The 26787-nt window shown below is 38.9% G+C and overlaps 2 protein-coding genes across 7 annotated transcripts in view; both read right to left on the minus strand.

Moving 5' to 3' along the window:
• LOC130185944 (CD276 antigen-like) overlaps positions 1-1053 on the minus strand; it is a 37864-nt gene extending 36811 nt beyond the window's left edge. For 2 of the 4 annotated variants that reach the window (XM_056402679.1, XM_056402677.1), the window contains exon 1: positions 527-857. In XM_056402679.1, coding sequence (XP_056258654.1) covers positions 527-626 — 100 coding nt within the window. In that variant the 5' untranslated portion in view covers positions 627-857. Of the gene's footprint in view, positions 1-526 lie in introns of all 4 variants that reach the window. The other 2 variants (XM_056402676.1, XM_056402678.1) reach the window with 2 other exon arrangements.
• A 148-nt stretch (positions 1054-1201) lies between these two features.
• LOC130186055 (butyrophilin-like protein 1) lies at positions 1202-26139 on the minus strand. Of its 3 annotated transcripts, none has more exons than XM_056402787.1 (5): positions 25912-26139; positions 8176-8493; positions 5177-5452; positions 3871-3976; positions 1202-2919 (listed from the first exon to the last, which is right to left on the minus strand). In XM_056402787.1, the coding sequence occupies exons 1-5, from the start codon at positions 25994-25996 to the stop codon at positions 2907-2909; spliced, it is 798 nt and encodes a 265-aa protein (XP_056258762.1). In that variant the 5' UTR covers positions 25997-26139; the 3' UTR covers positions 1202-2906. The 3 variants fall into 3 exon arrangements, with proteins under 3 accessions (XP_056258762.1, XP_056258754.1, XP_056258745.1); XM_056402779.1 differs by lacking the exons at positions 1202-2919; positions 3871-3976; positions 5177-5452; positions 8176-8493 and adding exons at positions 14835-16186; positions 16381-16494; positions 17571-17849; positions 21976-22293 and having other exon boundaries at positions 25912-26066; XM_056402770.1 differs by lacking the exons at positions 1202-2919; positions 3871-3976; positions 5177-5452; positions 8176-8493 and adding exons at positions 14835-16186; positions 16381-16500; positions 17571-17849; positions 21976-22293 and having other exon boundaries at positions 25912-26066.
• Between the last annotated feature and the right edge of the window lie 648 nt (positions 26140-26787).

The raw sequence follows: 26787 nt of genomic DNA on the forward strand, positions 1-26787 counted from the left end.
GATCAGAATATGTATATGAATATTAATGTGCAACACGGAACTAAACAACAGAAAAACTGTCTCTGGTTTTTATCTCGTTGTTGTTACTGAACTTTAGTTTATTCACAAAAAGCTTCAGCTCGCGGCCACTCAGGTGTTTTGACTCTCAGTCAGGACAGGATGTAGACGACGCCCTGAACCCGCGAACTGATCAGCTGTTATACGACTGATATTAACCTGAAGGATGCTGTCGTTTAATGACGTCACCTGATATTTTAATATTGATCAGCGCTAATCATTACCAATAATATTACGTCACACTGTGTCGCTGATCTTTATTTTCACACGGAGCTGAACACTGATGTGACAGGTGCAGGTGGTGACGTCATCCAGCCGTTAACCTGCGGGCAGCCTCATCGTCCCAGTACTCTGGCTCCAGACCGCTGCATGTTTACAGCTTCTTCATTTCAATAAAACAATAAAACACAGTTACTGATAATAAACACAGTTCAGGCTGATTATCAGTCTGAGGCTTTAGTTTTCTCACCGTGTTCATCAGCAAACGTTGTTCCAGACCAAGTCAGGACACAGAGGCACGCGAGAGGAACAAGCTCCATAGTTGTCGACGTCATCTCAACATTAAACATCACAACATCACTTTAACATCTGGATAACGAAGCTTCAGCGGCTCCTCACACCGTGATTGGCTCCTCACACACACTTTCGCTTCCTCGGCTTCAGCAACACTGCAACAGAAACACTTCCGGCACTGATCCTTCACAATAAAAGCGTCTCCTCCACATACATTAACTATGACTCATGAATTCTGATGGTGGTTGTTTTCTGTCTGTTTCTAAACTGTTTTAACTCATAAACAACAAACAACCGAAACAGTCACAACATACACTTTGATATTGTTCATGTTTTATTCATTAGAAATGATGAAGCTCTGCCTGAAATGACATGACACCCTGCAACTGCATCATCAGTTAATATTAGAGCTGCAGCTATTAGTCAATTAATCAATTAGTCTATTGACAGAAAGTATTTTGATGATCAATTCAATCATTTTAGTCAGTTTGAAGCAGAAATACCAAATCTTTGATGTTTCAGCTCCTCAAATGTGATAATTTGCTGCTTTTCATCGTCTCATATTAAATTGATTTTCTTTGGATTTTTAGTTTGAAAAAACAAAACTTTATGACATCACCTCAGACTCTGGAAGATTTTAATGAGAATTTATTTTTGCTCTTTACAGTGTTTTATAAAATAAAATGATTAATTGATTACTGGAGAAAATAATAAGCAGATTAATCAATAATTAAAATGATTGTTAGCTGGAACCTAAACAACATAAACACAAACTCACTGTCAGATAGAGACAATTCAAATATCACAGTCAACAACAGTCAACAGTTCAGACTGTAACTGAACCTGACAGACTCTGGATCAGCACCTTAACAAATTAAAAGAAGCAACATGATTGTCCCAAATAATGTCAATAACACTGATTTCAAAATAAAAGATGAGTCACATTATGTTTGATGTTCATTTACAGCAGAGCAGCAGGTTTTACTTCAGTGACTCTGATGTTTGTGTCGATGTCGATGATAAATTCTGGACGAACTTGAAAACATGATGAAAATGACACATGATGAAAAAGCAGAGCTGGATAATAAAACAAAGCAAATAGTAAAAATGAAGCATAAAGGTTGTAAAAGTCCTCAACAACACTGACGTCCAGACTCTTAGTCCGTCTGTGATTTTGTGTGGAAGCTGCACCAGAGTGGAAACATCCCCCTTCACACGTCAGAGACATAAACACATGATTTCTATCAGTGTCGCTGAGGAACGGTTCAATGATCATCAGTTCAGTCTGCACTAACACACACACACTCTCTGCTGCCTCCACCTTGTTCACTCCAGTCTGTCTCCATATAATAACAGCTGGACTGTAACTGCACGTCCTTCACTCTCCTCTCCATCTTCATGTGTCGTTGGTCCAGCTGTGAATTATGGGCTGTTTTTACATGTTTTGTACCTGTACATGTCTTTATCAATTAAAATGTTTTTATATGAATGTTAATGAACATTTTAAGATTGAAGTGCTGTATAATTGTGGACGTATTATTTCAGAGTGACTATGTAACATCTGTCTGAGGACTGCAGATGGAAAACAGCCTTTTATCCTTCAGCATATTTACAGCAGTATCTATCAAGCTGCATATTCTGCATCAAACAAAGTAAGAAATGGATTAAAACGAGCTGAACAAGCTGTGTGACGCACCAGCCTCATCACATGATGAAGGTTTTCAACATTTAAACTACAGGTGTGGGTTTTATCACGTGCTACAGAGTGATGGGTCACTGTAATCGTTCCTGGATGACTTTCAAAATAAGAGCCTGTTTAGTTTGATTTTGCCTCTGTGTTTTGTTGCTGAGTCTCAGCAGAAAGATTCATCCTGACAGTCACAAGCTGCAGAGACAAAACACCAACAATAAACCTGCACACAGCTGTCAGCACAGAGACCCACTGGTTATAACTCACACTGCTGGACAGACACTGTGGGTTCTGTCTCCTGTGTTTTGTTGTATATTGTCACCAGCAGGAGGAATGATTACAGCAACCAGTAACTCTCAGTGCATGTGTGGCTTTAAGTGTTTGAAACGTGACAGAAATATGTGTCCTACGCTGCAGTAAGACAGGCACTGCAGTTTATACATCAGTCTGTCATTAAACCAGACCTTCACTTCAAAATTACCTGGACTAAACAAAATGCCCCAATTTACAATTTCTTCACACCTTCGGTCTAAAACTTGAACTGGTCCACACAAGAAGAAAAGCAGCAGACTGCACACACACTTCAGCAGGAAACCTCACGGCACATGTGGAGCTGAAACCCTCCTGGTGATTCAGAGGATGTTTCTTAACCATATCTTCTGTCTGCAGGAAAGAAAAGAAAATGACTTTCTTCATCATATTCAGGCTACAACACTTAACTGTTATCAGTGTGTGAACTTTCAAACAACTGAAAATACTGAATAAAATGATGCTGTTTAGAAATGTATTAATCACAAACAGGCGTTAATATTACAGTGAACAAGTTTTACCATAGAGCTGATATTTATATCAAAATACATGGAGGCCAAGTTTAAACTACGTCCTGTCATCATCCTCTCTCCTCGACAGAAACAAAACCACATCTGTCAAAAAGATGATGCATTGGTTTAAAAGGTAAAACTCAGGGTCTCTGTTCTACAACACAAACACTGAGACGATGATGAACACATGGAGGAAATGAGTCACAATCACAGCTCTGCCTAAAGGACCTTAATGGACAGTTAGTTCCAACCAAGTGATCTGATTGGACGAGAGTCATTCCATGAGTGCTGATATACAGTATAACAGCACTGGGACCTTTAACTACTTGTATCACTCCTCTTTATAGGGTTTCTTTTTAATCACATTAACAGTCGTTATCGATCTCAGATTGTAACAAACTTTGAAAGATGAAAATATTTCCAGAAATAACATTTGAAGTAAATGATGTGAGGTCGTCAGGAGAGGATGAAGGAAGAAGCCTGGACACACCTGAGGTTACGTGCAGACGGAGTAGCAAGCTAGTGTGCACTGTGCAGGTCAGGACAATGTTTCAGTATCAGTCCAGTTGAGAAACTATTTGTGTTGGTGTAGCCAAATAGATGATGAAATAAACTAACATCATAATGTGTTGTTGCTTATTTAACTAATTAATACTAATTAACTAACAAACTTGATATTTATTTTCAATTTCTTCAGTTAGAGCAATAGAACCAGAGGCCTCATAGATGGATCTCGGTGGATTTTGTATGAATCTACATGGATATGTTGATTAAAATCTTTTTTTAAACTTACTTCTCCTGTAACACACGCAGAGTCCAACAAGCACAAGTACAACAACAGCTAAAACAACAACAGCCCAAGCAGCGATCTCTCTGGTGCCGGCGCTCTTTTCCCCTGAAATACAGAAACATATAATTAAAGTTAAACTCAGGATGTAAGTGTGAAGATGAACATGCTGCTAAAATACATGAGAACAAGCAAAGACATTTTTGCAAAAGTTACTTTGACACAAAAAAGATCTTGAAATTATATAAAATCTACAAAATATTTTCCATTGTACAAAAGGAATAGTACTGTAGTGAACGGCTCACTTTAGTAAATGAGTGAAGTGGTGAACATGAGTTAACTCCTGGTTTCAGGTTCAGACAGAGGAGGATGATCAGTGACCAGGGCCTGTATTCACAAAGCATTTTAAGACTAAAAGTAGCAGCTAAGTCTGGGAGAAGTTAGAAGTAGTGGAGAGGACTCTATACTCATTAAGACCAATTCACAAAGAATCATAAAGGGCTGCTGTCATTCCACGTCACAGTGTTTTGGAAACCTTAACAGATGCTGAATTACTGAAAAGAAACAACTCAATCACGAGGGAATAAGGATCGTTGTAGAGTTTTTTCAAGGTGCAATAACATTTCCAACTGAAACAACCCAATCAGTGCGGGAATTAAGTGTTTGGCAACGCTGCGTTACTAGGCAACAGAGAAAAGCTGATCTATCCACCGAACAATAAATGAGCTCTGACCCGACATCATAGGACAATTCATACGATTTCTGCGATGTTCAACAACTACAGAGAAATAAAGCCGCTTCATGGTCAGTTTACCTGCTGTGATCGGTGCCAGAGACCGAAGCATGTGAAAATGATTTCACCACCAAAGGATGAGAAGGTATTTAATACCCAGGAAAACAAAATCACACCATCAACACACAGGTTGTATTGGATGCTGCCTGTACAGTTGTAGACGTTGTTGTACAGTGTCCAGGATCTACACACGAGTCATGGATCTGAATGGAGAGTGACCTGATCAGCTGTTTGAAAGGATCATATTCCAGCTGGATGTCACCTGGTGGAGACATCTTCACACACCTCAACCCACAGCTGGGACCACAGCTTCAGGTACAGCTACAACAGACTGTGGCTAATAGGCTGCCAGTTAGGTTTAGTTAGGTAGTCTAGGACAGGTTAGTTTTTTTTAATTTTTCCACTGAGAGAATTGAATATAAGTTTTATATATATTTTATATATATTATAAGTATTAAAACAAATTAACATTCACAATTATTTGACTGTAAAAACATAATTATAAAAACACTCACCAGGGACAGTGACATAGTTCCTAGTAGAAACCTGATGGCTGATTTCCTCCTGTGTGGCTACACAACGATAGTAGTCTGACTTGGTCACAATGATATGGAGGGTAACATTGTAGCTGCCTCCGCTTTCAGGGACCGGTGGTTTTTCACATTTCAGGTTGTTTCCGGCTCCATCCTGCCACTGTACTGTAGGTTTGAAGGTAGCACCTTGAACCTCACACTCCAGCTTCATCCCCTTGTCTGTTTTATCAGTCTTGAAGATTGGACTTGAAATTGCACCTGTAAACATTAACAATAACTTATGAAGACCTTTTACACAATCAGACATTTAATACCAAGATGCTTTCTTTCAGCCCTTCTCTGCCTTTAAATGTGGATTACAATATGTTTAAGAGAAAAACACTTTACAGAGAGAAACAAATGCACAATATAAGCATTGGTTGCATGTCCCTAGACAGTTTGAAAAGACGCATTTTTGAGTCCTACCAAAAAGTTGGTAACTATTAACACTTGTAAACGTTATTTCTGAATCATTTCATTACCGAAGCACTTTATCAGTGAATGGGAGATGAATTGTGAAACTCTCTAGACAAAGTCATTATGTAAATACAGCATTTATCCATTTGTTTTTCTGAGGTTTAACTTGTAGGCTGTTGACTGAGTATAAAATTTAATTTCGAATATTTGTTCTTCATTGGGCAGGACAGTTTGTTTTTTCCACATTACCTTCTGCCCCTGCCAAATCCCATAATGCATCTATCCATGATCAATACCTGTTTAGCTCAATAAGTATAAAATCCTGACAATGAAATTTAATAAACCCTCCAGATCAGAAAAATGTGAACAGATCAAGTTGATGAACTGACTAAATGTCTCCACCCATTAAAAGATGTAGAATTACTCTCATGTAAAATCGGAGAGGCGGCGTTAACAGTGACGTCATCAGAATCAGGACTCACCTTGGATGTTTTCCTTACTTCTGTCTTTTAACCTTATATGGCGCGGAGGTTGCATGCGACCCGAGTTTTACATGTAAAACGGAATAAATAAGTATAATATATATTTTCATGATGATAGTAAACTACCATATATACGTTACACCTAATTTGAAAGCTCAGATGTTCGTCAACGTATTTAGGAGATTTAATCAATAGTTTGGGACATTAAATATTAGAGTCTCACTTTACGGCAGTAAACCGTTAGAAATGAGCTTGCTAACCTGTGTCGCTGCAGTTAAAAAGCGTTTATAACTCGAAAAACAGACGTTTAAAGACAAACTGGGCTCGTTTTAAGGAAGAACACGACAGCTCGTTCAAATTCAACCGGAAGTTAAAATGAAAGAATAAGAGTTGATTATTTCTCTTGCGGCAAGTCAAACTTTTAAATAAACACCACGTCATACAAATACAATGCGTTGACAAAATATTTGACCAATGATATTCAGTATCTTTGAAATCAAGAAACGCCCAGGAACAAAACTAACCAATCAGCATCTTTCTACGACCTAAAGGGACGAACCTAATGGATTATTAACTCCTTCAACCAATCAGAGGAGCGAATATTTTCACGAACGTCAATTAATTTTGATTGACAGCTACAATCATCCAATAGGAAGTCAGCACCGTGAAAACGCTCTGAGTTTGTAGCCGGTAAAATTACCTGCCTGACCATATATGGAAGTTAATGTAGTTGGACTCTCTGTGGTGGAGGGACGCCGACACAACAGAGAAACTTTATTATCAGTCAAAAGAGACACGATTCAATGAAACTAAATATGTAAATCTTTATCTAAATATTAACAACAGCTTCTTTTAGTCAACTTTAACATTTAGGGACATTTTTCAGAGTCATAAAAGACATTTATCTTCATTATTTGGTCACTTTGGAGAGGTTTTATAAAGCTCTGTAGTCATCTGATGGAGATGCTCTGTACTGCACTTTCTGAAATATCTCAGAGACACTTCTGTCTATCAATGTGAAATTTAGTACAAATGTTGTAGACAAGTTGATGAAGAGATCCTGTGAATTTCAGCCTGATAGCTCTTATTATGACTGATTTATTGTTTTTGAAATATGAGGGGGAAGGAAAAGAAGAAGAGAGCTTCTATGTTTTCCAGTTTAATCCTCCATCAGTTCAAGTGTCTCAGAGCTGTAAATAAGATCAACACAGCTGATGAAACCTCTGACAGTTTGCTTTACAGTGATGCAGTGGAAACGCATCAGTTCCTCCTGGTCTTGGTATTATACACAGTTTAAAATGGGAAGGTGTTAAGAGACAGAAATGCACATAATTAAAATGAACCCTAACAGGTTAAGGGACCATCTAAAAGGCAAAAACAAAACAAATGTTAGATTGTGTGATATTATCAACTGAGCAGACAGGTAACAGAAACAGGAATTTATTACACATCATCTAAAACTGATTTGACAAACGTCCTAGTTTAAGCTGCTCAAACATTCACAGACTCGACTGGTTTGTGTTTCTCCAGACGGGTTAAAGCCGAAGTTTGTTTGAAATAAACTAGTTTGTTCAACGTGTCGTCTGAAGGGAATAAAACCTGAGACGTGATAACTGTTCAAATACTGAGAACTGATCATCTTTCACACCTGGCCAATCTCTGTGTGAAGAGGGTGAACTTCACAGATTGTTGGTTTTGGGAAGTTACAGAATGTGTTGGACACAGACGTCGCCCAGTTTAACTTTAGAAATGTGTAGTAGGAGGCGTTTAAGATGCTCAGCACATTGAAGCTGTTACAGTCAGAGTCAGAAGAGATGAAGTCTGAGCGTGGACACTGAACGTTGATTGAGCACGACGACATCATCTACAACGTGTCACAAATATCAAACGTTTGATACAAAGGGAATCAGTCCAGATGTGACTGCAGCGCTGTGGGGACAAGGTCCTGCCAGATGTGTATTCTGACTATTTGATGAAAGTCCATGTGGGACTCTTAAACCAGTCTTATCTGTAAATAATCAGCTGTGTTATGAAAGCACTCACCAACAAGAAGCTTCGTGAGGAATTTTTGATTTGGAAGATGTTTAAATTCACAGGTGTAGTTTCCACTGTCAGCAACCTTCGTTTTTCTGATCTTTATGGAGGCGTCGCCATTCTTCAGTTTCTCAGGAAAATGAGAGACACGACCTTTGAACTGGTCAGATTGACCTGATAGATCCTTACTGGAAGAAAGGCCAGCATCATACAGATACACCTCCGTCTGATTGTCTTTCTTCCACATAAAGCGCTTTGACTCAATGTTCCCTGCGATGTTACAGGGTAAAGTCACATCACTCCCTTCTTTCACTTTGATCTCTGGTCCTGGAAGATAAAAACATGTATTAATCAGTATGTTTACCTGCAGGGTAATTAAGTGAAGACAGACATGTCAGTTGTTAAAACAAAACATCAACTGATGATAAAACAAGAAAGTTAGATTGTCCTCAGAAAATCCTCTGAACTGTCAGACTGTATATTTACACTTGTTCCTTCCTTCCTTCCTTCCTTCCTTTCTTTCTTTCTTTCTTTCACATATATTTAGGAGTTTTTATCTTTTATACTTTTTGAACAACATTTAAAAAAAGAAACATCTGTCTTTTGTCTGTTTGCAAATAAAACTAGAGCTTTTATTTTGACAATGTTCCTCAGCTTCCTGGTATTAACACATTTTAATGACAAAGACATGTTGAACAAGAAGACGGAGAAAAACAGACTGAAGAAGAAAAAGTTTCTTCATCCTGAAGGTGATAGAAAGAGCATTTCTGAAGGAGAAATTGTGCATGTATGAGACTTCATAAGGAAAACTCTTTTCTGTCCCTTTAGCTGTTTAATTATTTCATTTCATTGTATTAATTGTGAATCAACAGTTGCTGAATAAACAGGTTTACATCCACAGATGTCCGTCATCATCAGAGTTTCTGTCCACTGGCTCCACCGAGGGGACTCATCCTTTCATTACAATGTTTTTCATTTACTGGATTCTGGAAAAGCTCACTGATTGAAAACCTGAGTCTTTGTTTAACCAACATATTATAAATCCTCACAATCACCATCTTTGATTTTGGTTTACATTGTGAAAATCTTTTGAAATAGAGTCTCAATTAAAGAGAAATAGAAATTTCCTCATAATCCTCTGAAAACACTTTGTCCTTTTGGCTGGAGGAGAACTGAAAGAGAAACAAGTTCTCTAAATGTTTAATGGTCAAGATTTCCTGAAAGTGTTTATCTAACAGTTTCCAAATAATTCCCATGACCCCTCCACCTTAGTCTCAGTGTCTCTGTCAAGATTTCCCGCCTTCTGTCCGACCAATATCAACATCTACAGCATCAAACACAGAAACATATTCTCACTTTGTCCTCACACTCAGGAGACTTCAGGTCGTCTCCAGAGTAAAACGTCACTAAAACATATTTCCTGCAGGACTTCTCCTGGACCTCTGTGTTTACGACACTTCCAGAGGTCCTTGAAGTCACCGTAGACCTCTGTCTTATTATAGTTCTCTACATCGAACCCTCTGATGTCTGTTCGTTGAACTTAATTAAAACATCAGAGAAGTCGTCTCATCAACTGATCTGAATCAGCTGTTTGTGCCCGACTGCATTCATACGTTGCCATGGTGATTTTAATTACTTCGTTTCTCAGGCGGACACAACCTTACAAACACTGGACAATGGAGTTGAAGGCCTTTAACGAGATCACTAGTTCAGTTAGTTCAGTCTCACTCATTTTAGCTCAGCTTCAATTTAAAGTTGAGATGTGACATCACAGACAAGTTGATGTTGAAATGATTTCTGTTGTTACAGCTGTTTGTCCGTTGGTGATGAGTTCAAATGTTAGCAGCACCTACATTTGCTCTACAGACTCTGCCCTGGATTGTTTCAGGAATGATGTTGGTGGACTCTGGACCTCATGCCAGTGTCCTCGTCCCTGATCAGAGGGGGTTCAAAGGTCAAAGGTCAAGGTCATGGTGACCTCACAAAACAGTTTTGGCCTAGAGAACGCAATATCTCTGTAAAGCCTTGAAGGAATTTCTTCAAATTTGGTAAAAACATTCACCTGGACTCATTTTGGTGGCTAAAGGTCAAAGTTCAAAATATGTATGAGAACTGGTTAACTGTCCAATTACAGTTAAGATTAGATTTGTGAGAATTAGATAATTACTGTCATTTAATAGATAGTGACTTTTATTATAGTTCTGTAACTTTTAAAATTCAGACTCACATAGTGACTGACACACTGTGCCTTTAAAAAAAAAAAATATATATATATGTATATATATATATATATATATATATATATCTCACCACATGTAGAGGCCTGGTCATGTGAGGAAGAGCTTGAACTTGTTAAATTGCAAAGTCTTGAATTCTTTCATTATCAAACAGCATGAAGGAACTGAGAGGGTAAAACCAGGAAACAACAAATCTTCATCTCTGCAAAGACCAGAAGTGAGAAAACATGTGAGCGACGCCCTGCACCTGTTTTACTTAAAATATCCATTAAATACACTTGATCTGAAATTAAGGGTGGATTCTTATAATTACAATCATAATTTTTAGTTTAATATGTGTTTTGGACATTTTCTATTAGATAAATCCATTAATGTATTTTCTGTAACATTAATAAAATACAAGACTTTTATGCAAAGTTACACATAAAAACTCTAATTATGATTAATATGATCTAAAATTAACATTATTGTTGCACTGAGCCTGATCACCAGTTTCACAACAGTATTTTGACATTTTTTTAAAAAAGGTTAATCAAATGGATGGTTTTATTATTTTATTACATTAAATACCAATTAAATATCCAATATTTTTACATGAAATTATAAAATAAAATCCAACTAATAAATTCACTTGTTTTTAAGAAAAGAAAGAACACACCCTCCACCCCTCAACTTTCTACGGTTCTTATTTCTTTGAGGTTACTTACATCTCAATAAATACAATAAATAAAAATGATCAATAAATCTCTCAGTGACTCTCAGGCAGGAGCCGCAGCCACATTTTATATTTCATCAGATATTTCAGCGCCCACAGTTCAGTTATGTTTACCAGTAAATCATCAGTTTTGATTTCTCTGAAGTAAACTTTCGGAAGTAGTGACGACACCCTGCACATCCGCTGACAGGTATATGTTCAAAAACTGCACAGATCATTAAACGATTGTAATGGATCAAAAGGATCCTGCAATTAAAACCCTTCACCTGTGTTGTAGAGGCTGATGTTTCAATATTGATCTGTGCTAATTATCAGTTTTCATATTACATCAACCTACTTTTTTTTTTTAACTAAGATGCTGATGTAACAGGTGCACGTGTTTCCATTATCAGACTCAATAATAAATATACAGATTTTTCAGCCAGTAACACAGAAAAGAAATAAAGTTGATTATCAGTCTAAAGTTTTCTTACGGTTTACATCAGCAAACGTTGTTCCAGACCAGGTCAGGACACAGAGACACAGCAGAGGAAGACGCTCCATAGTTCTCGATGTCGTCTAAACACTGATCATCGCTGTTGCATCTCTGCAAGCCACACTTCACGGTTTCTCAGCTTCCGGGACACGTCCTTCACAATAGCTGCATTTCCCCTGCTACTATGACATTAGACCAAAAAACTGAACAAAGTACAGTGAAAATACCTCTCATCAGCACTTCTGAGGAAAATGAATAAATGTCTGACAAGGTTTATCTGACTTAAATACTGTTCAATGCGAATATTTAAGACTGTAAATCTGCTGCTCAGAGGAAGTTTCACAAACCACAACTTCCTCTGTTGAAATCCAGTTACTTATCTTTTACCCTCCAGTTATACTATAACTGCCATTGGTTGGCATGGTGGGGCAGTGGTTACCACTGTCACCTCACAGTGAGAATGTCCTGGGTTTGAACCCGGGGCCTTTCTGTGTGGAGTTTGCATGTTCTTCCTGTTCCTGCGTGGGTCCGGCCTCCTCCCACAGTCCAAAGAGTCCACATTAGGTTTATTGGTGACTCTAAATTGCCCATAGGTGTGAATGAGAGTGTGTCTGGTTGTTTGTCTCTATACGTCAGCCCTGCGTTGTACTCGGCCCCTCACCCAATGTCAGCTGGGATTGGCTCCAGCCCACCGTGACCCTGTAAGGATAAGCAGTATAGCTAATGGGTGGATATAACTACCATTCATAGGCTGTTAGTATAGAGCAGTTGACTGTCTGTGTAAGTTTGTATGAGGATTACCTTAACCTACTTTAAAATTTGTGACACCTTTATTATTATTGTTCATAATAATAATAAAGGTGTCACAAATGTTGACACGTTTACTATTATTATTGTTCATAATAATAATAATAATAATAATAATAATTAGGGCTGTCCCAAACGATTATTTTTTTAAATGATTAACCTAGCAATTATTTTTTCAATTATTCGACTAATCTAAAGATTATTTTTTTTATTAACCTAACAGTAATTTTATTGCAATTATTTTCAAGTTAGTCATTTGATATAACAATTTGCCCCGTCCAACATCTTGACTCGCTGCACCAGGGTGCTTCCTCTTTATGTGCTCGTGCATGACTGTCGTGCTAGAGAGATATGCCAGATGCACTTTGCAGAGTCAGCAGACTACCGCACCGTTGGTGTCAAGATTAAAGTATTCCCAAACTTTGGAGGACCGTGTACGAGCCTTTCTTGCCGCGTGTTGCTCCACACGCTCCGTCGAACTGCTGGTAGACGCCGCCGTGTTGTTCAAATAGATTACACAGACGAAATCATTCACGTAGTCAATGACTTCAATTACGTCACCGCGTTGTCCCAGTCCGTGTGCTGCGCTTGTATCCGGGTAAACCAAAGACGATGGATATAAACGGTCCCATTAGAAAGTTCCGGTTTTGTTCTATGAACATTTACTCTGTGTGGTTTTACACGACGCGTCGACACTAAAATTCCACGTCGAATAATTTTTATAATCGACAACGTCGATTACGTCGGATAATCGTCCCAGCCCTAATAATAATAACAAAAACAACAACTTTATGGAGCACCTTTAACAACAGAGTTTACAAAGTGCTTTGACAACCAAGCAAATTTGATTTGTGAAAACACAAACTAATAATGAATGTATAGGGTTTTAATCAGCCTGCTGTTAGCAGCAGGTGAATGAACACAAGTAGTTTATTATTTAAATGATTTCATTTACTTACAAGTGCTGATCAAATGAAGCCGCATTGGAAACATCCATTGAGAGGAAAAGCTGCAGTGCAGTCAGAGGTCCAGTGAAGCTAACAGGCTAGGCTATGAAAACCTAGCTAAGCCAGTGTAGGTGCAGAGTGATGTCACACAGGCTCAATCTGGTGCGACACATTAAATGAAGGTTTTCTGAAAAGTACAAAAAATATCACTTTAGGTTTACAGTCGCTACACAGCGTTATCTGCTTCCATCTTGAACACATTCACTTACCTTTAACATTAGTTCAACATAACACGATATTCTTCATAACAGTCGCATTAACGGTCAACAGTCACAACAGGGTCTCCCTCATCTGAGGGCTCGTTGTCTTGACAACCGTCCGCGCTCTGATTACTGCAATGGCGGCCATGAACTTTACATTAGCTGCTAACTGGCTAACTTTTACCGTCGACACAGTCGCTAATAAACATTTTGAGAACAGAACTTAACACAGTGTCACAGAACAACATTGGAAACATCCAGGACACCGAACTAACATCTCCATCTTACCTGCAAAGTGCAAAAATATCCCTTTAGGTTCACAGTCGCTACACAGCTTCATCTGCTTCCATCTTGTTCACAGACTTTCTCAGTCTGAACTGCTCACGCTAGACTTCACTTCTTCTTAGGTGTTTTTTGGCGGTTGGTGAACCAACTTATAGGATCATAAACGCCACTGATTGGACTGGACTGTGGATCAGGAGATTATGCAAGAAAAAAAACACTATATTCTTTTGACTAAACCAGTTTCGTTTATAGATTTAATAATGTCACTATTTCTCCTTCTTTCAAAGTTCAAACTTGTGACGTTCCCTGGAAATATTCTCCCCACATAGTGATACTGACTCCTACTGAGCTGCTGCCTAATGACAATGGTAATGAATACACTACCCTTAATTCTGACTAACATGACCACTTTCTCCACATAAACTCATAGATAACACATTAATGATGATCGGATCTTCAAGCGCTTAAAATGTAGAAATATTTCAAGCGAATTATGTGAATTACAGATATTTTATTTCTTCACTTGAAGAAGAAAAGTGGCGGAGCGTCGTTCCGGTGGCTCCGGCAGCTCTACACCGACGGTAGTGACTCACCTGAGGCTTCTTTTCAACCAGGGAGGAGGTTTATTTATCTCATGACAACAACATGAAGCCAAACGGCTAACAACTGTTGTATCCTCCGGACAACAGCGACACATTTCTTCTTCTACACATTTAAAGTCGCACTGGCTGCAGTTCATATGTTACTACAGCGCCCTCTGGTGGACGAGCCTTTAATAACCTCAGTTCCACTTCACAGCTTCTCTCTGCTCTTTGTCTTCACGTCACTTTCTTTTCTAAAGTGAAGCCGCATTTTCGACCGTTGACGTCGGTCCATCTTTCACACTGTTGTGACGTCAGCCATGCTAGCAAACAAACAGAACAGTCACAACAAACACGTTGATATTTTTACTGTTTTATTCAAACTGTTGGACAGAAATGATGAAGCTCTGCCTGAAATTACATGACACCCTGAAACTGCGTCATCAGCTGACAACATAAACACAAACTCACTGTCAGATAGAGACAATTCAAATATCACAGTCAACAACAGTCAACAGTTCAGACTGTAACTGCACCTGACAGACTGTGGATCAGCACCTTAACAAATAAAAACAAGCAACACATGATTGTCCCAAATAATTTAAAGCAACAAAAAAAAGATTTCATAATTAAAAAAATAAAAGTCACATTATGTTTCACTTTAGCTACAAAATGTTTGACATTCATTTACAGCAGAGCAGCAGGTTTTACTTCAGTGACTCTGATGTTTGTGTCGATGTCCACGTCAAACTCAGTGAACAGCTACAAGCAGTTTGATAATATTGAATCAATGGATTCATTCATATAGAGCTTTTATTCAAAGAGCTTTACAATGTGTCTCTGTCACTCACACACTCACACACTGCCCCCTCCTGGTCCTGCTGCAGTAAGACAGGCACTGCAGGGCAGCTAAAGCCTTTATACATGAGTCTGTCATTAAACCACACCTTCACTTAAAAACTACCTGTTGGACCAAACAAAATGCCCCAAATTTACCATTTCTTCACACCTTTGGTCTAAAACTTGAACTTTTATTCAAAGAGCTTCACAATGTGCCTCTGTCATTCACACACACTGAGCTTTCAACACTTTAAAACTCAGCATGAAAAATCAGTTGAATCATTCAAGTTGGTTCTTAAAAGTCACTTTTATCACAAGTTCAATCAGGTCCCTTTTTAACTGGGTCCATTGTTGTGAGAATGACTGTACATTTTTATATGTTCTCATTATTATTGTTAGCTAGCTGGTTAGTTCGGGGGGAGTCGTGCTGTAACTGTCCATGACGCTGAGAGGTAAAACCCGTTTTGAGGACAGTATAAAAACACTTGGTTAAACTCAGGGACAGATTGTGGTCGTGTTAATGTTTCCATATGAAATCAGAATGAGCTACAGGACCATTCACCACCACAACAACCTCACCTTTCACCTGAGGACCATCACACCTATCTGCTGAACCACAACCCTGATCCTGACCTGAACCTGAAACTCTACCTTTAAAACCAGGTCTGAACTCTCACACTGTCTGAAATAAGTGAAGCCAACAACACGTCTCACTGTCTTGGTCTGAAACTCAAAGTGATTCTAACAAAACAAACCAACAACAACACACACACTCCAGCAGCAGCTTCACAGGTAAAGGTGAGGGTCCTGGTCAGGTTAATTTAATCACTAATTGGTTGGGGTCTTCATCAGGGACAGTTGTCTTTGATTGACCTGCAGGAGGGAAAACAAAATTATATTCAGGAAAATCCAGGTGAGCTGATCTCACCCTGAGAGTAAATAACAACAGAACGCTGCTCGTCTGAGAAGATGAACACAACTGTCAGACTCTGAACATCAGATACATGAAAACACTTTGTTGTTTCTTCATTATGAAAATGTTGAGACAATAACTTATTTAAACTTACCTTTACTACATTTAATGAAGCCCTTGGCTCTAAGCACAGCTAGAAGAAGAACAACTAAAAGAGTCCCAAGAACTGAACCGACAGCAACACCGACAACATGTCCAGTGGAGAACCCTGGAACTGAAAACACAGAAAGTCAATGTGAGACTCAGAGTGTAACTTCACATCATGTCCATCAGACTGGACGTCACAGCTTCACAAAGAGAACAACTAACTGTGTTCATGCTCCTATGATCTACAGTGATGAGCAGATGAAAACAGCACTGGGATGAATGTCACCAGGCACAGTGATGTCAGCACGGATCTCACGGCCTCTTTCCTCCTGCTCGGCTGCACGGCTGAGAGCTGGGTTCTGGTTCTGGTCTCAGTAGTGAGGAGGGTGATGCTGCAGCTTCCTCCTCTGTCTGAGACGTGTTGTTCATCAGTAGGAAGGTGTTTGAATCACTGTCCTGCCACCTCCACTTTAGGCTGTTTACATCTGACTTCTGCTTCACTCCTGCTGTGTCTGAGATCTGAAACTGTGTGTGACAATCTGTCTCCAGCCCAGGTTTTCTACACCCTGAGCCCAGGCTGTGATGGACTCTGGATCACCTCTTGTCAGCACATCTTCATCTCATGATAGTTGTTGTTACAGCCAGTACTGATGAGCTTTGTTAAACAGATCGGCCTCTGAGCTCGGGTCCACGCTTCACTCACAATAAATGAAGCTAAAAGCTGAGAGACGTCTGAAGCTTTTCTTGGAGCTTCAGTGAGAAACCTCTCAGTGTGTTTACTGTGCTGACATGAACACAGAGAAACAAAGAGGAGTTGTTGCTTCATTCACTGGAGAACAATCTAAGTTCAGCCTGTTGACACTGACAACTTCTGCTGTCAGGAAGCTGCAGCAGAGTCACACATCTGGCTGGAGATCACAGCTGTATATCACACTGTGACACCACATGTGTCCTCTACAGCCTGAAGCTTCTCTCATACAGCACCTATGATTGGTTCAATCAGCCCACCTGCTTTAGTGAGCTGCACACAGTCACATTCAATACAAACCACAGCCAGATGTTAGTGAAGGAGTCAAGTGGTGAACATCTGTTAACTTCTGGTTTCAGGTTCAGACAGACGAGGAGGATTTGAAAACTAATAACACATGAACATTTACAATTAACTGAATATAAAAATGTGACTGAGACAAATCTCACCGTTGATACGAACATACGTCTCAGCATGAACCTGATGTCTGATTTCCTCCTGTGTGGCTACACAGCGATAGGTGTCGGTCTTGGTCACAGTAGTTTGGAGGATAATGTCGTAGCTGCCTCCTCTTTCAGAGACCTGTGGTTCTTCAGCAGGAAGAGTCTTTCCATCACTGTCCTGCCACTGGACATCAGGTTTGGGTGAAGCACCATGAACCTCACACTGCAGCAGCGCCCAGTCATTTCCTTCATCAAGTATTGTGACAGACGGTTTTGAAGCTGCACCTGTGAACATCAACATGAACGTATGAAGAACATTTTCAGGGTCAGACACAGACGGAGACAAATTAAAGGAAGAAGCAGAGAAACGACAGAGAAACAGGACGACAGCGTCTCCATCCACAGACCACCAGGGGGCACTGAAGGTCTGATGAGACTGAAAATGATGTGGATCAGAAACTGTGACCTTCACTGTCACCAGATCTCCACCCAGTTGAAAACCTATGGTAGATCTTAGAGCCAGGTGTCAGACATCGCTCTCCACCACCATCATCAAAACACCTGATGAGGGAATATCTTTATGGAGAATGTGTTCATCCTCCAGTGGAGTTCAGACACTTGGACAATCAATGACAAGGAGCAGTGAAGATGATCAGGCTGAATGTGGTGACCAAAACCTGACTGAGACACTTTCTGTTGGTTTCTCCTTTAAATGGTCACAAGTCTGTGTCAGACCAAGATCTTTAGTTCGACCTTCTCTGCTTGTATATGTGGAGTAAAGTGTGTTTAAGAGGAAACACAAAGGAAGACAAAGAAAAAGAGAAAATCACAGTTTGAACCTCAAACACCATCCCAGCTCTGTTTGATAGGACCTGCTACATCCACTGACCTCAACTGGAAAACACTGTTTCTGACTCGTCTAATGACAGAAGCAAATATACAGTTTGGAAAACACTTGAATTTCTGATCAGTTTCTGTTTCACTCGATTGATCTTGAAATGAAATCGTGTGACATTTGTTGTTTGAGATGTAAAAGAATGTGTTATAAAACATTGAACTCATGGTCTTCAAAGTATGAGCTGCTCTTCTGTTCTCAGGGCTTCACTGTGTCAGTGAGACACTCAGTGTTCACTTTATTAGGGACACCTGTACAATCTAACACCATCCAACACAACTGTTGTGTCATGAAGTCGACTTCTATGATGCTGATCATGTTCAGTTTTCTGACACAGTCATAGAGGTGTTCATTCACTTCTATGTTTTAGCATTGAGCTCAGAGTCAGTGATGGTGTTGTACTGGACTGTGTTATATTCAGAGGTGTTCCTAATATTCTGACCCCCTCATGTTTGTAAACAGGGAGGACAGAACAATAGAAACACCTCTCAGTATAATGTAGTCCAGTACAACACCACCTTTAACTATGAGCTCAGTGACAAACACAGAATTCAATCCACACATTTCTGACAAAGTCCACACAAACTGAACATTATAAACTTTGTAAAGGTGAATTTATGGCAGAGCTGTTGGACTGAGTTGCAGTAGATTGTACAGGTGTACCTAATAAAGTGTCACTGAGTGTCTCATGCTGCCAGAATGAAAACTGATCATCAGGTTTGTTGTGATTCTTCTTCTGTAGCAGCAGCAGCAGCTGATCAGAGATTTAACTGGAGTGTGTTTTATTTAGTCAGAAGGAAGGAGAGCGTTCTCATTTATTCTCCTTTAAAACTTCACCTTTCTTCATGTTTCATCATCTCAATTCATCCTACACCCTAAAATCCACTAAGATCCATTTGAGCAACATGAAGATGAACTTTCCATCAAATATTTTCCACGGACCAAATCAAGCTGGAACGAGACGAGAGGTGAATCTACGTTTCCAAAGCTTCTTCTTCATGTGTCTGTAAAGGGACGCTCCGCTGATTTTACACATGAAGATCAGTTTACTGGTGATGAAGAGCACGACTCAGTCTGACATCACAGTCTCATGGATTCACTGATTATAATGTCGGCCATGTTGTGTCATGTTATTAAATGATACTTGATGTGAATCACACTGATGTCTTTAACATTCAGGAAATATTCAGCCAGAGCTCATTAAACTCTGTGATGATCACCCACCCACTCCCATAATGCATCTGTCCATGATCCATACCTGCTTAGCACAATAATTATAAAACTGTAACAACAAAATTTAATAAACACTCTAGAAAAGTAAAATCTGAACAGATTAAGGTGATGAAAAGGCTGAATGTCTCCACCCATTAAGTAATGTAGAATTACAATTGAAATATAAGAAGTGCCATCGTAAACAGTGACGTCATCAGAATCAGGACTCACCTGGGATGTTTTCCTCTCTTCTGTCTTTTAACCTTTTATAGCGCGGAGGTTGCATGCGACCCGAGATTTATATGTAAAACTGAATATATAAATATAATATATATTTTCATGATGATAGTAAACGTCCATAGACACGTTACACCTCATTTGAAACCTCAGATGTTCGATTTCTCGACATATTTAGTAGTTTTTAAGAAATGATTTACGACATTAAAACATTAGCGTTTCACCTTACGGCAGTAAACATTTAAAATTAGCTTGCTTACCTCTGTCGCCGCAGTTAAAAAGCGTTTATAGGTCGAAAAACACACATTTAAAGAGAAACTGTGCTCGTTTTAAAAAAGAACAAACCACCGATTAATCCAACTCGTTTAAATTCAAGCGGAAATAGAAATTACCAGAATAAAAGTGGATTATTTACGTCGTTCAATTTTGACACATCACCTCAAACTTTTAAATCAACACTATGTCATACATTAAGAAAGCGTCGAAATGATATTTGACCAATGATGTTCAGTATCTCTGAAATCAGGAAACACCCAGGAACAAAACAAACCAATCAGCATCTTTCTACGACCTAAATGACGAACCTAACGGTCATTTAACTCCATCAGCCAATCAGAGGAGCGCATCTTCTCATGAGCATCAAGTACCTTTGATTGACAGTTACTCTCATCCAATAGGAAGTCAGCACCGTGAAACGCTCTGAGTTTGTAGCCGGTAAAATTACCTGCCTGACCATATATGGAAGTTAATGTAGTTGGACTCTCTGTGGTGGAGGGACACCGACACAACAGAGAAACTTTATTATCAGTCAAAAGAGACACGATTCAATGAAACTAAATATGTAAATCTTTATCTAAATATTAACAACAGCTTCTTTTAGTCAACTTTAACATTTAGGGACATTTTTCAGAGTCATAAAAGACATTTATCTTCATTATTTGGTGACTTTGGAGAGGTTTTATAAAGCTCTGTAGTCATCTGATGGAGATGCTCTGTACTGCACTTTCTAAAATATCTCAGAGACACTTCTGTCTATCAATGTGAAATTTGGTACAAATATTATAGACATGATGAAGAGTAGATTCTGTGAATTTCAGCCTAATAGCTCTTGTTATGTCTGATTTATCGTATTTGAAATATGAGGGTGAAGGAAAAGAAGAAGAGAGCTTCTATGTTTTCCAGTTTAATCTTTCATCAGTTCAAGTGTCTCAGAGCTGTAAGTAAGATCAACACAGCTGATGAAACCTCTGACAGTTTGCTTTACAGTGATGCCGTGGAAATGCATCAGTTCCTCCTGGTCTTGGTATTATACACAGTTTAAAATGGGAAGGTGTTAAGAGACAAAAATGCACATAATTAAAATGAACCCTAACAGGTTAAGGGACCATCTAAAAGGCAAAAACAAAACAAATGTTAGTTTGTGTGATATTATCAACTGAGCAGACAGGTAACAGAAACAGGAATTTATTACACATCATCTAAAACTGATTTGACAAACGTCTTAGTTTAAGCTGCTCAAACATTCACAGACTCAACTGGTTTGTGTTTCTCCAGACGGGTTCAGGCCGAAGTTTGTTTGAAATAAACTAGTTTGTTAAACGTGTCGTCTGAAGGGAATAAAACCTGAGACGTGATAATTGTTCAAATACTGAGAACTGATAATCTTTCACACCTGGCCAATCTCTGTGTGAAGAGGGTGAACTTCACAGATTGTTGGTTTTGGGAAGTTACAGAATGTGTTGGACAAAGACGCCACCCAGTTTAACTTTAGAAATGTGTAGTAGGAGGCGTTTAAGATGCTCAGCACATTGAAGCTGTTACAGTCAGAGTCAGAAGAGATGAAGTCTGAGCGTGGACACTGAACGTTGATTGAGCAGAACGACATAATCTACAACGTGTCACAAATATCAAACATTTGATACAAAGGGAATCAGTCCAGATGTGACTGCAGCGCTGTGGGGACAAGGTCCTGCCAGATGTGTATTCTGACTATTTGATGAAAGTCCATGTGGGACTCTTAAACCCGTCTCACCTGTAAATAATCAGCTGTGTTATGAAAGCACTCACCAACAAGAAGCCTCACGAGGAATTTTTGATTTGGAAGATCTCGAAATTCACAGGTGTAGTTTCCACTGTCAGCCACCTTCGTGTTTCTGATCTTTATGGAGGCGTCGCCATTCTTCAGCTCTCCAGGAAAATGAGAGACACGACCTTTGAACTGGTCAGATTGACCTGATAGATCCTGACTGGAAGAAAGGCCTGAATCATACACATACACCTCCTTCTGACCGTCTTTCTTCCAGTGAAAGCGCTTTGACTCAATGTCCTCTGTGATGTTACAGGGTAAAGTCACATCACTCCCTTCTTTCACTTTGATCTCTGGTCCTGGAAGATAAAAACATGTATTAATCAGTATGTTTACCTGCAGGGTAATTAAGTGAAGACAGACGTGTCTGTTGTTAAAACAAAACATCAACTGATGATAAAACAAGAAAGTTAGACTGTCCTCAGAAAATCCTCTGAACTGTCAGACTGTATATTTACATTTGTTCCTTTCTTTCTTTCTTTTTTTCTTTCTTTCTTTCTTTCTTTCTTTCTTTCTTTCTTTCTTTCTTTCACATATATTTATCATTTTCTGTCTGGATTTTTTTATCTTTTATACTTCTTGAACAACATTTAAAAAAGAAAATAGAATAGAGTCTCAATTACAGAGAAATAGAAATTTCCTCATAGACCTTTGAAAACACTTTGTCCTTTTGGCTGGAGGAGAACTGAAAGAGAAACAAGTTCTCTAAATGTTTAATGGTCAAGATTTCCTGAAAGTTTTTATCTAAGTTTCCAAATAATTCCCATGACCCCTCCACCTTAGTCTCAGTGTCTCTGCCAAGATTTCCCGCCTTCTGTCCAACCTGTGTGTGTCTGTGTCTGTGTGTGTATGTGTGAGTGTGTGTTTGTGTGTGTGTTAGTGTGTGTGAGTGTGTGTATGTGTGTGTGTGAGTGTGTGAGTGTGTGTGAGTGTGTGTTTGTGTGTGTGTGTGCGTGTGTGTGAGTGTGTGTCTGTGTGTGTGTGTGTGTGTGTGTGTGAGTGTGTGTGTGTGTGTGAGTGTGTGCGTGTGTGTGTGTGAGTGTGTGTGTGTGTGTGTATGTGTGTGTATGTGTGTGTGTGAGTGTGTGAGTGTGTGTGAGTGTGTGCGTGTGTGTGTGTGTGAGTGTGTGTGAGTGTGTGTATGTGTGTGTGTGAGTGTGTGAGTGTGTGTGTGAGTGTGTGTGTGACAGAAACAGACGTCAGAGAATCAGTTTCCTGGACCTCTGTGTTTACAGCTCTCTCTAGATCTCTCTTATCTGATCTCAATCAGCTGTTTGTGCCCGACTGCGTTCAGAGGTTGCCATGGTGATTTTAATTACTTAGTCCCTCGGGCGGCCACAACCTTATAATATATATTTCTGAAACACCACGACGGAACTTCTTCAAATTTGGCACAAACATTCACTAGGATGAGCTGATTGGATTCTGGGGGTAAAAGGTCAAAGGTCACGATGACCCCATAAAACGCGGTCTTGGCCTTGTGAACGTAATATCTCAGTAACGCTTTGAGGGAATTTCTTCAAATCTGGTAAAAACATTCACCTCAACTCCAGGATGAACTGATTACACTTTTGGTAGCTAAAGGTCAAAGTTCAAACGTCAACGACTCTCAAAACATGATTTTGGCCCTGTGAACGTGATAACTCCAGAACTTCACATTCGGCACAAATGTTTCAGCCATAACTCTTCACTCAGCAATCATCATAACATTTCACATAAATGGTGAATATTTCATGTGACTCTGGATCAACAGGGATGTAATCTGAAACTAGTCTGAGTGGCCGAGGCAGAAAACCACGAAGTGGTGAAAACTCTTAAATATGTGGCGGACACAGTGATTCCTGTTTCCTCCTGATTTTCTGACTGGAGTCACTGAGGCAGTTGATGAAACTCCTGCCACTTTGTTTCCACAATAAATGTGTTTTTATCAGTTTAAAACATATGAGGATTGTTTAACTGTCAAATCACAGTTTTATCATTGAAAAGTCACAATTACTTTCATTTCACTGATGGTGACTTTTATTACAGTTTTATATTAGAGTTCTGTGACTTTTAAAAGAAAAAAAATCTAACCACATGTGGAGGCCTGGTCATGCACCATTTATTTAAAAATACTATATGTCAACAGTAACAGTGCCATAATTATAATGTGGTAACAGACAACTGTAAACAACACTGCAATACTACAGCAACGTTCAAGTGTTTCCTTCTGAGAAACAGATAATAATGGGAACTAAATAAATAAATACATAAATAAATAAATAAAACATTGAATTAAAAGAAAATTCAGTAACATTGAAGTGCTTAAAGAACTGGTAAACTGGAGTTTAAAGTGAAATCATGAAGACCACTGTCACTTTTCTCTTCATGCTTTTGGGTTTGAACAAAGAAATTGTGAAGAACGATCATGTTCAGCAATGAATCACAGACACGGTCCGTCATTGATGACGGAGTATCGACCGAAACTGTCGCTCCCGGTGACGTAGTTGTATGTAGGAGCGCGCGGACAGCAGCTTTATGAGAGAGATTATTTTCCTATTTCACCGCTGGTGGCAGAAGCAGCTTCCTCCTGCTGACTGTGCAGAAACCAGCGCCGGCTCCTTCAGGCCGCTGGACTCTACACTGCCAGTGATGCCAAGACCCGCCCCCCTCTGCTTCTGATTGGCTAGTGAAGTTGTTCTGTTCAGCGCGAGAGCTGCGTTCCTCTCCTACCATTGGTGGATGAACTTCATTATCTCGAACATGATATGTTTATAACAAGTATATTGACTTCTAACTTTTCATTTTATCTCTCACAGCGTTTCGCCCATGGATGTTTTATAAGATTAATAAAATCTTTAATTAATTAAATAATTATAATATAATACTTATAATATTTAGTGATTTAATGAGAATACTTATAATATAATTCTTATATTGTGATGTTATAAGAATACTTATAATATAATACTTATAATATGTAGTGATGTAATAATAATACTTCTAATACATCCATGGTTACGCCGGAGGGCAGGATACTTTACCCTGCACATGATCTTTAACACATGATCTGAAATTAACGGTGGATTCTTATAATTGCAATCATAATTATTAGTTTAATATGTGTTTTGGACATTTTCTATTAGATAAATCCATTAATTTATGTTCTGTAACATTAATAAAATACAAGACTTTTATGCAAAGTTACACATAAAACTCTAATTATGACGTATATGATCTAAAAACAGTGTTGGTGCACTGAGCCTGATTACCAGTTTCACAACAGTATTTTGACATTTTTTAAAAGGTTAATCAAATGTTTTATGGATGGTTTATTATTTTATTACATTAAATACCAATTAAATATCCAATATTTTTACTTGAAATTATAAAACAAAATCCAACTAATAACAGCACTTGTTTTTAAGAAAAGAAAGAACACACCCTCCACCCCTCAACTTTCTCAGGTTCTTATTTCTTTGAGGTTACTTACATCTCAATAAATAAAAATGATCAATAAATCTCTCAGTGACTCTCAGGCAGGAGCCGCAGCCACATTTTATATTTCATCAGATATTTCAGTTCAGTTTTGTTCACCAGGAGATTTCTCTGAATTGATGTTTGGTTGATGCAGGAAGTGGAGACAGCCGCTCCGTGTGTTTAAGAAACTGCGCAGTTCAGTTACACAGTGGATCAGAAGGATCCTGTAATTAAAACCCTTCACCTGTGATGTGGAGGCTGAAGTTTCGATATTGATCTGTGCTAATTATTCGTTTTTATATCACATCAGAGCCTTTTTTAAATTTAACTAAGATGCTGATAACATCTGCACGTGCCTCCGTTATCAGACTCCATAATAATAAATAAATAAATATACAGATTTTCAGGCAGTAACACAGAGAGGACGAAGGCTGATTATCAGTCTGAAGTTTTCTCACCTTGTACATCAGCAGACGTTGATCCAGACCAGGTGAGGACGCAGAGGCTCAGCAGAGGAACAAGCTCCATGGTTGTCGACGTCATCTGAAATCTCAGCGTCTCTGCATCACACCACAGCACTTTCGGTTTCTCAGCTTCCGGGACACACCCTTCACAGTAAGGGCATTTCCCTGCTGTTATGACGTCAGAGCAAAGAGTGAACAGGGTAAAGTGAAAACACTCCTCATCACTTCACCTGCACACTGACATGTGATCTGGAGCTGTGTCAGAGGAAACAGTAAATGTCTGACGGGGTTTATCTGACTTCAATATAACTGTTCATGTTTCAGAGGATTTTATTTCATTTTATTTCATTTCTGTTCACAGTCAACAAAACAGTCAATTCTATGTGTTTCTATTTATTATATTTATAATTATATTTGCTGGACATGCACCTGTTCACGGGCTCTGTGGCCATCTAGTGGTGGAGTTCTACATTGCACTTGTTTTTTTATTTTTTATGTTTGTGTATTTATTGTTTTAACTGCTGTGTTTGTCCAATCGTTAGTTGTTGTTTTGTTGTGTTTTCATGTTAATTTGAGATGATTCATTTTAACGTTTTATCCTAAAGAATAAACTTGTACAACAAATACTTTTCAGTGTGAGTTTAAAAACTGAGGCTTTTAGGGGTTAAGACAAAAACCACAAGTTCCTCTGTGTTTTTATTTTACTTTCCCACTTTTATTTTGGCAGAGTCTCTGGATACCACTGCCAGAGAGAAGTGGAATCACCTAAAGGACAAACATTATGTAATCCAGTGTGTTTCAACACAATGATAAACCATTCAACATTTGCTCTGAAGAATCTGTTTCCTTACAACCAGGGGCCAGTTGCAC

Source organism: Seriola aureovittata, chromosome 2 (genome assembly GCF_021018895.1).
Source record: "Seriola aureovittata isolate HTS-2021-v1 ecotype China chromosome 2, ASM2101889v1, whole genome shotgun sequence".
Taxonomy (NCBI): domain Eukaryota; kingdom Metazoa; phylum Chordata; class Actinopteri; order Carangiformes; family Carangidae; genus Seriola; species Seriola aureovittata.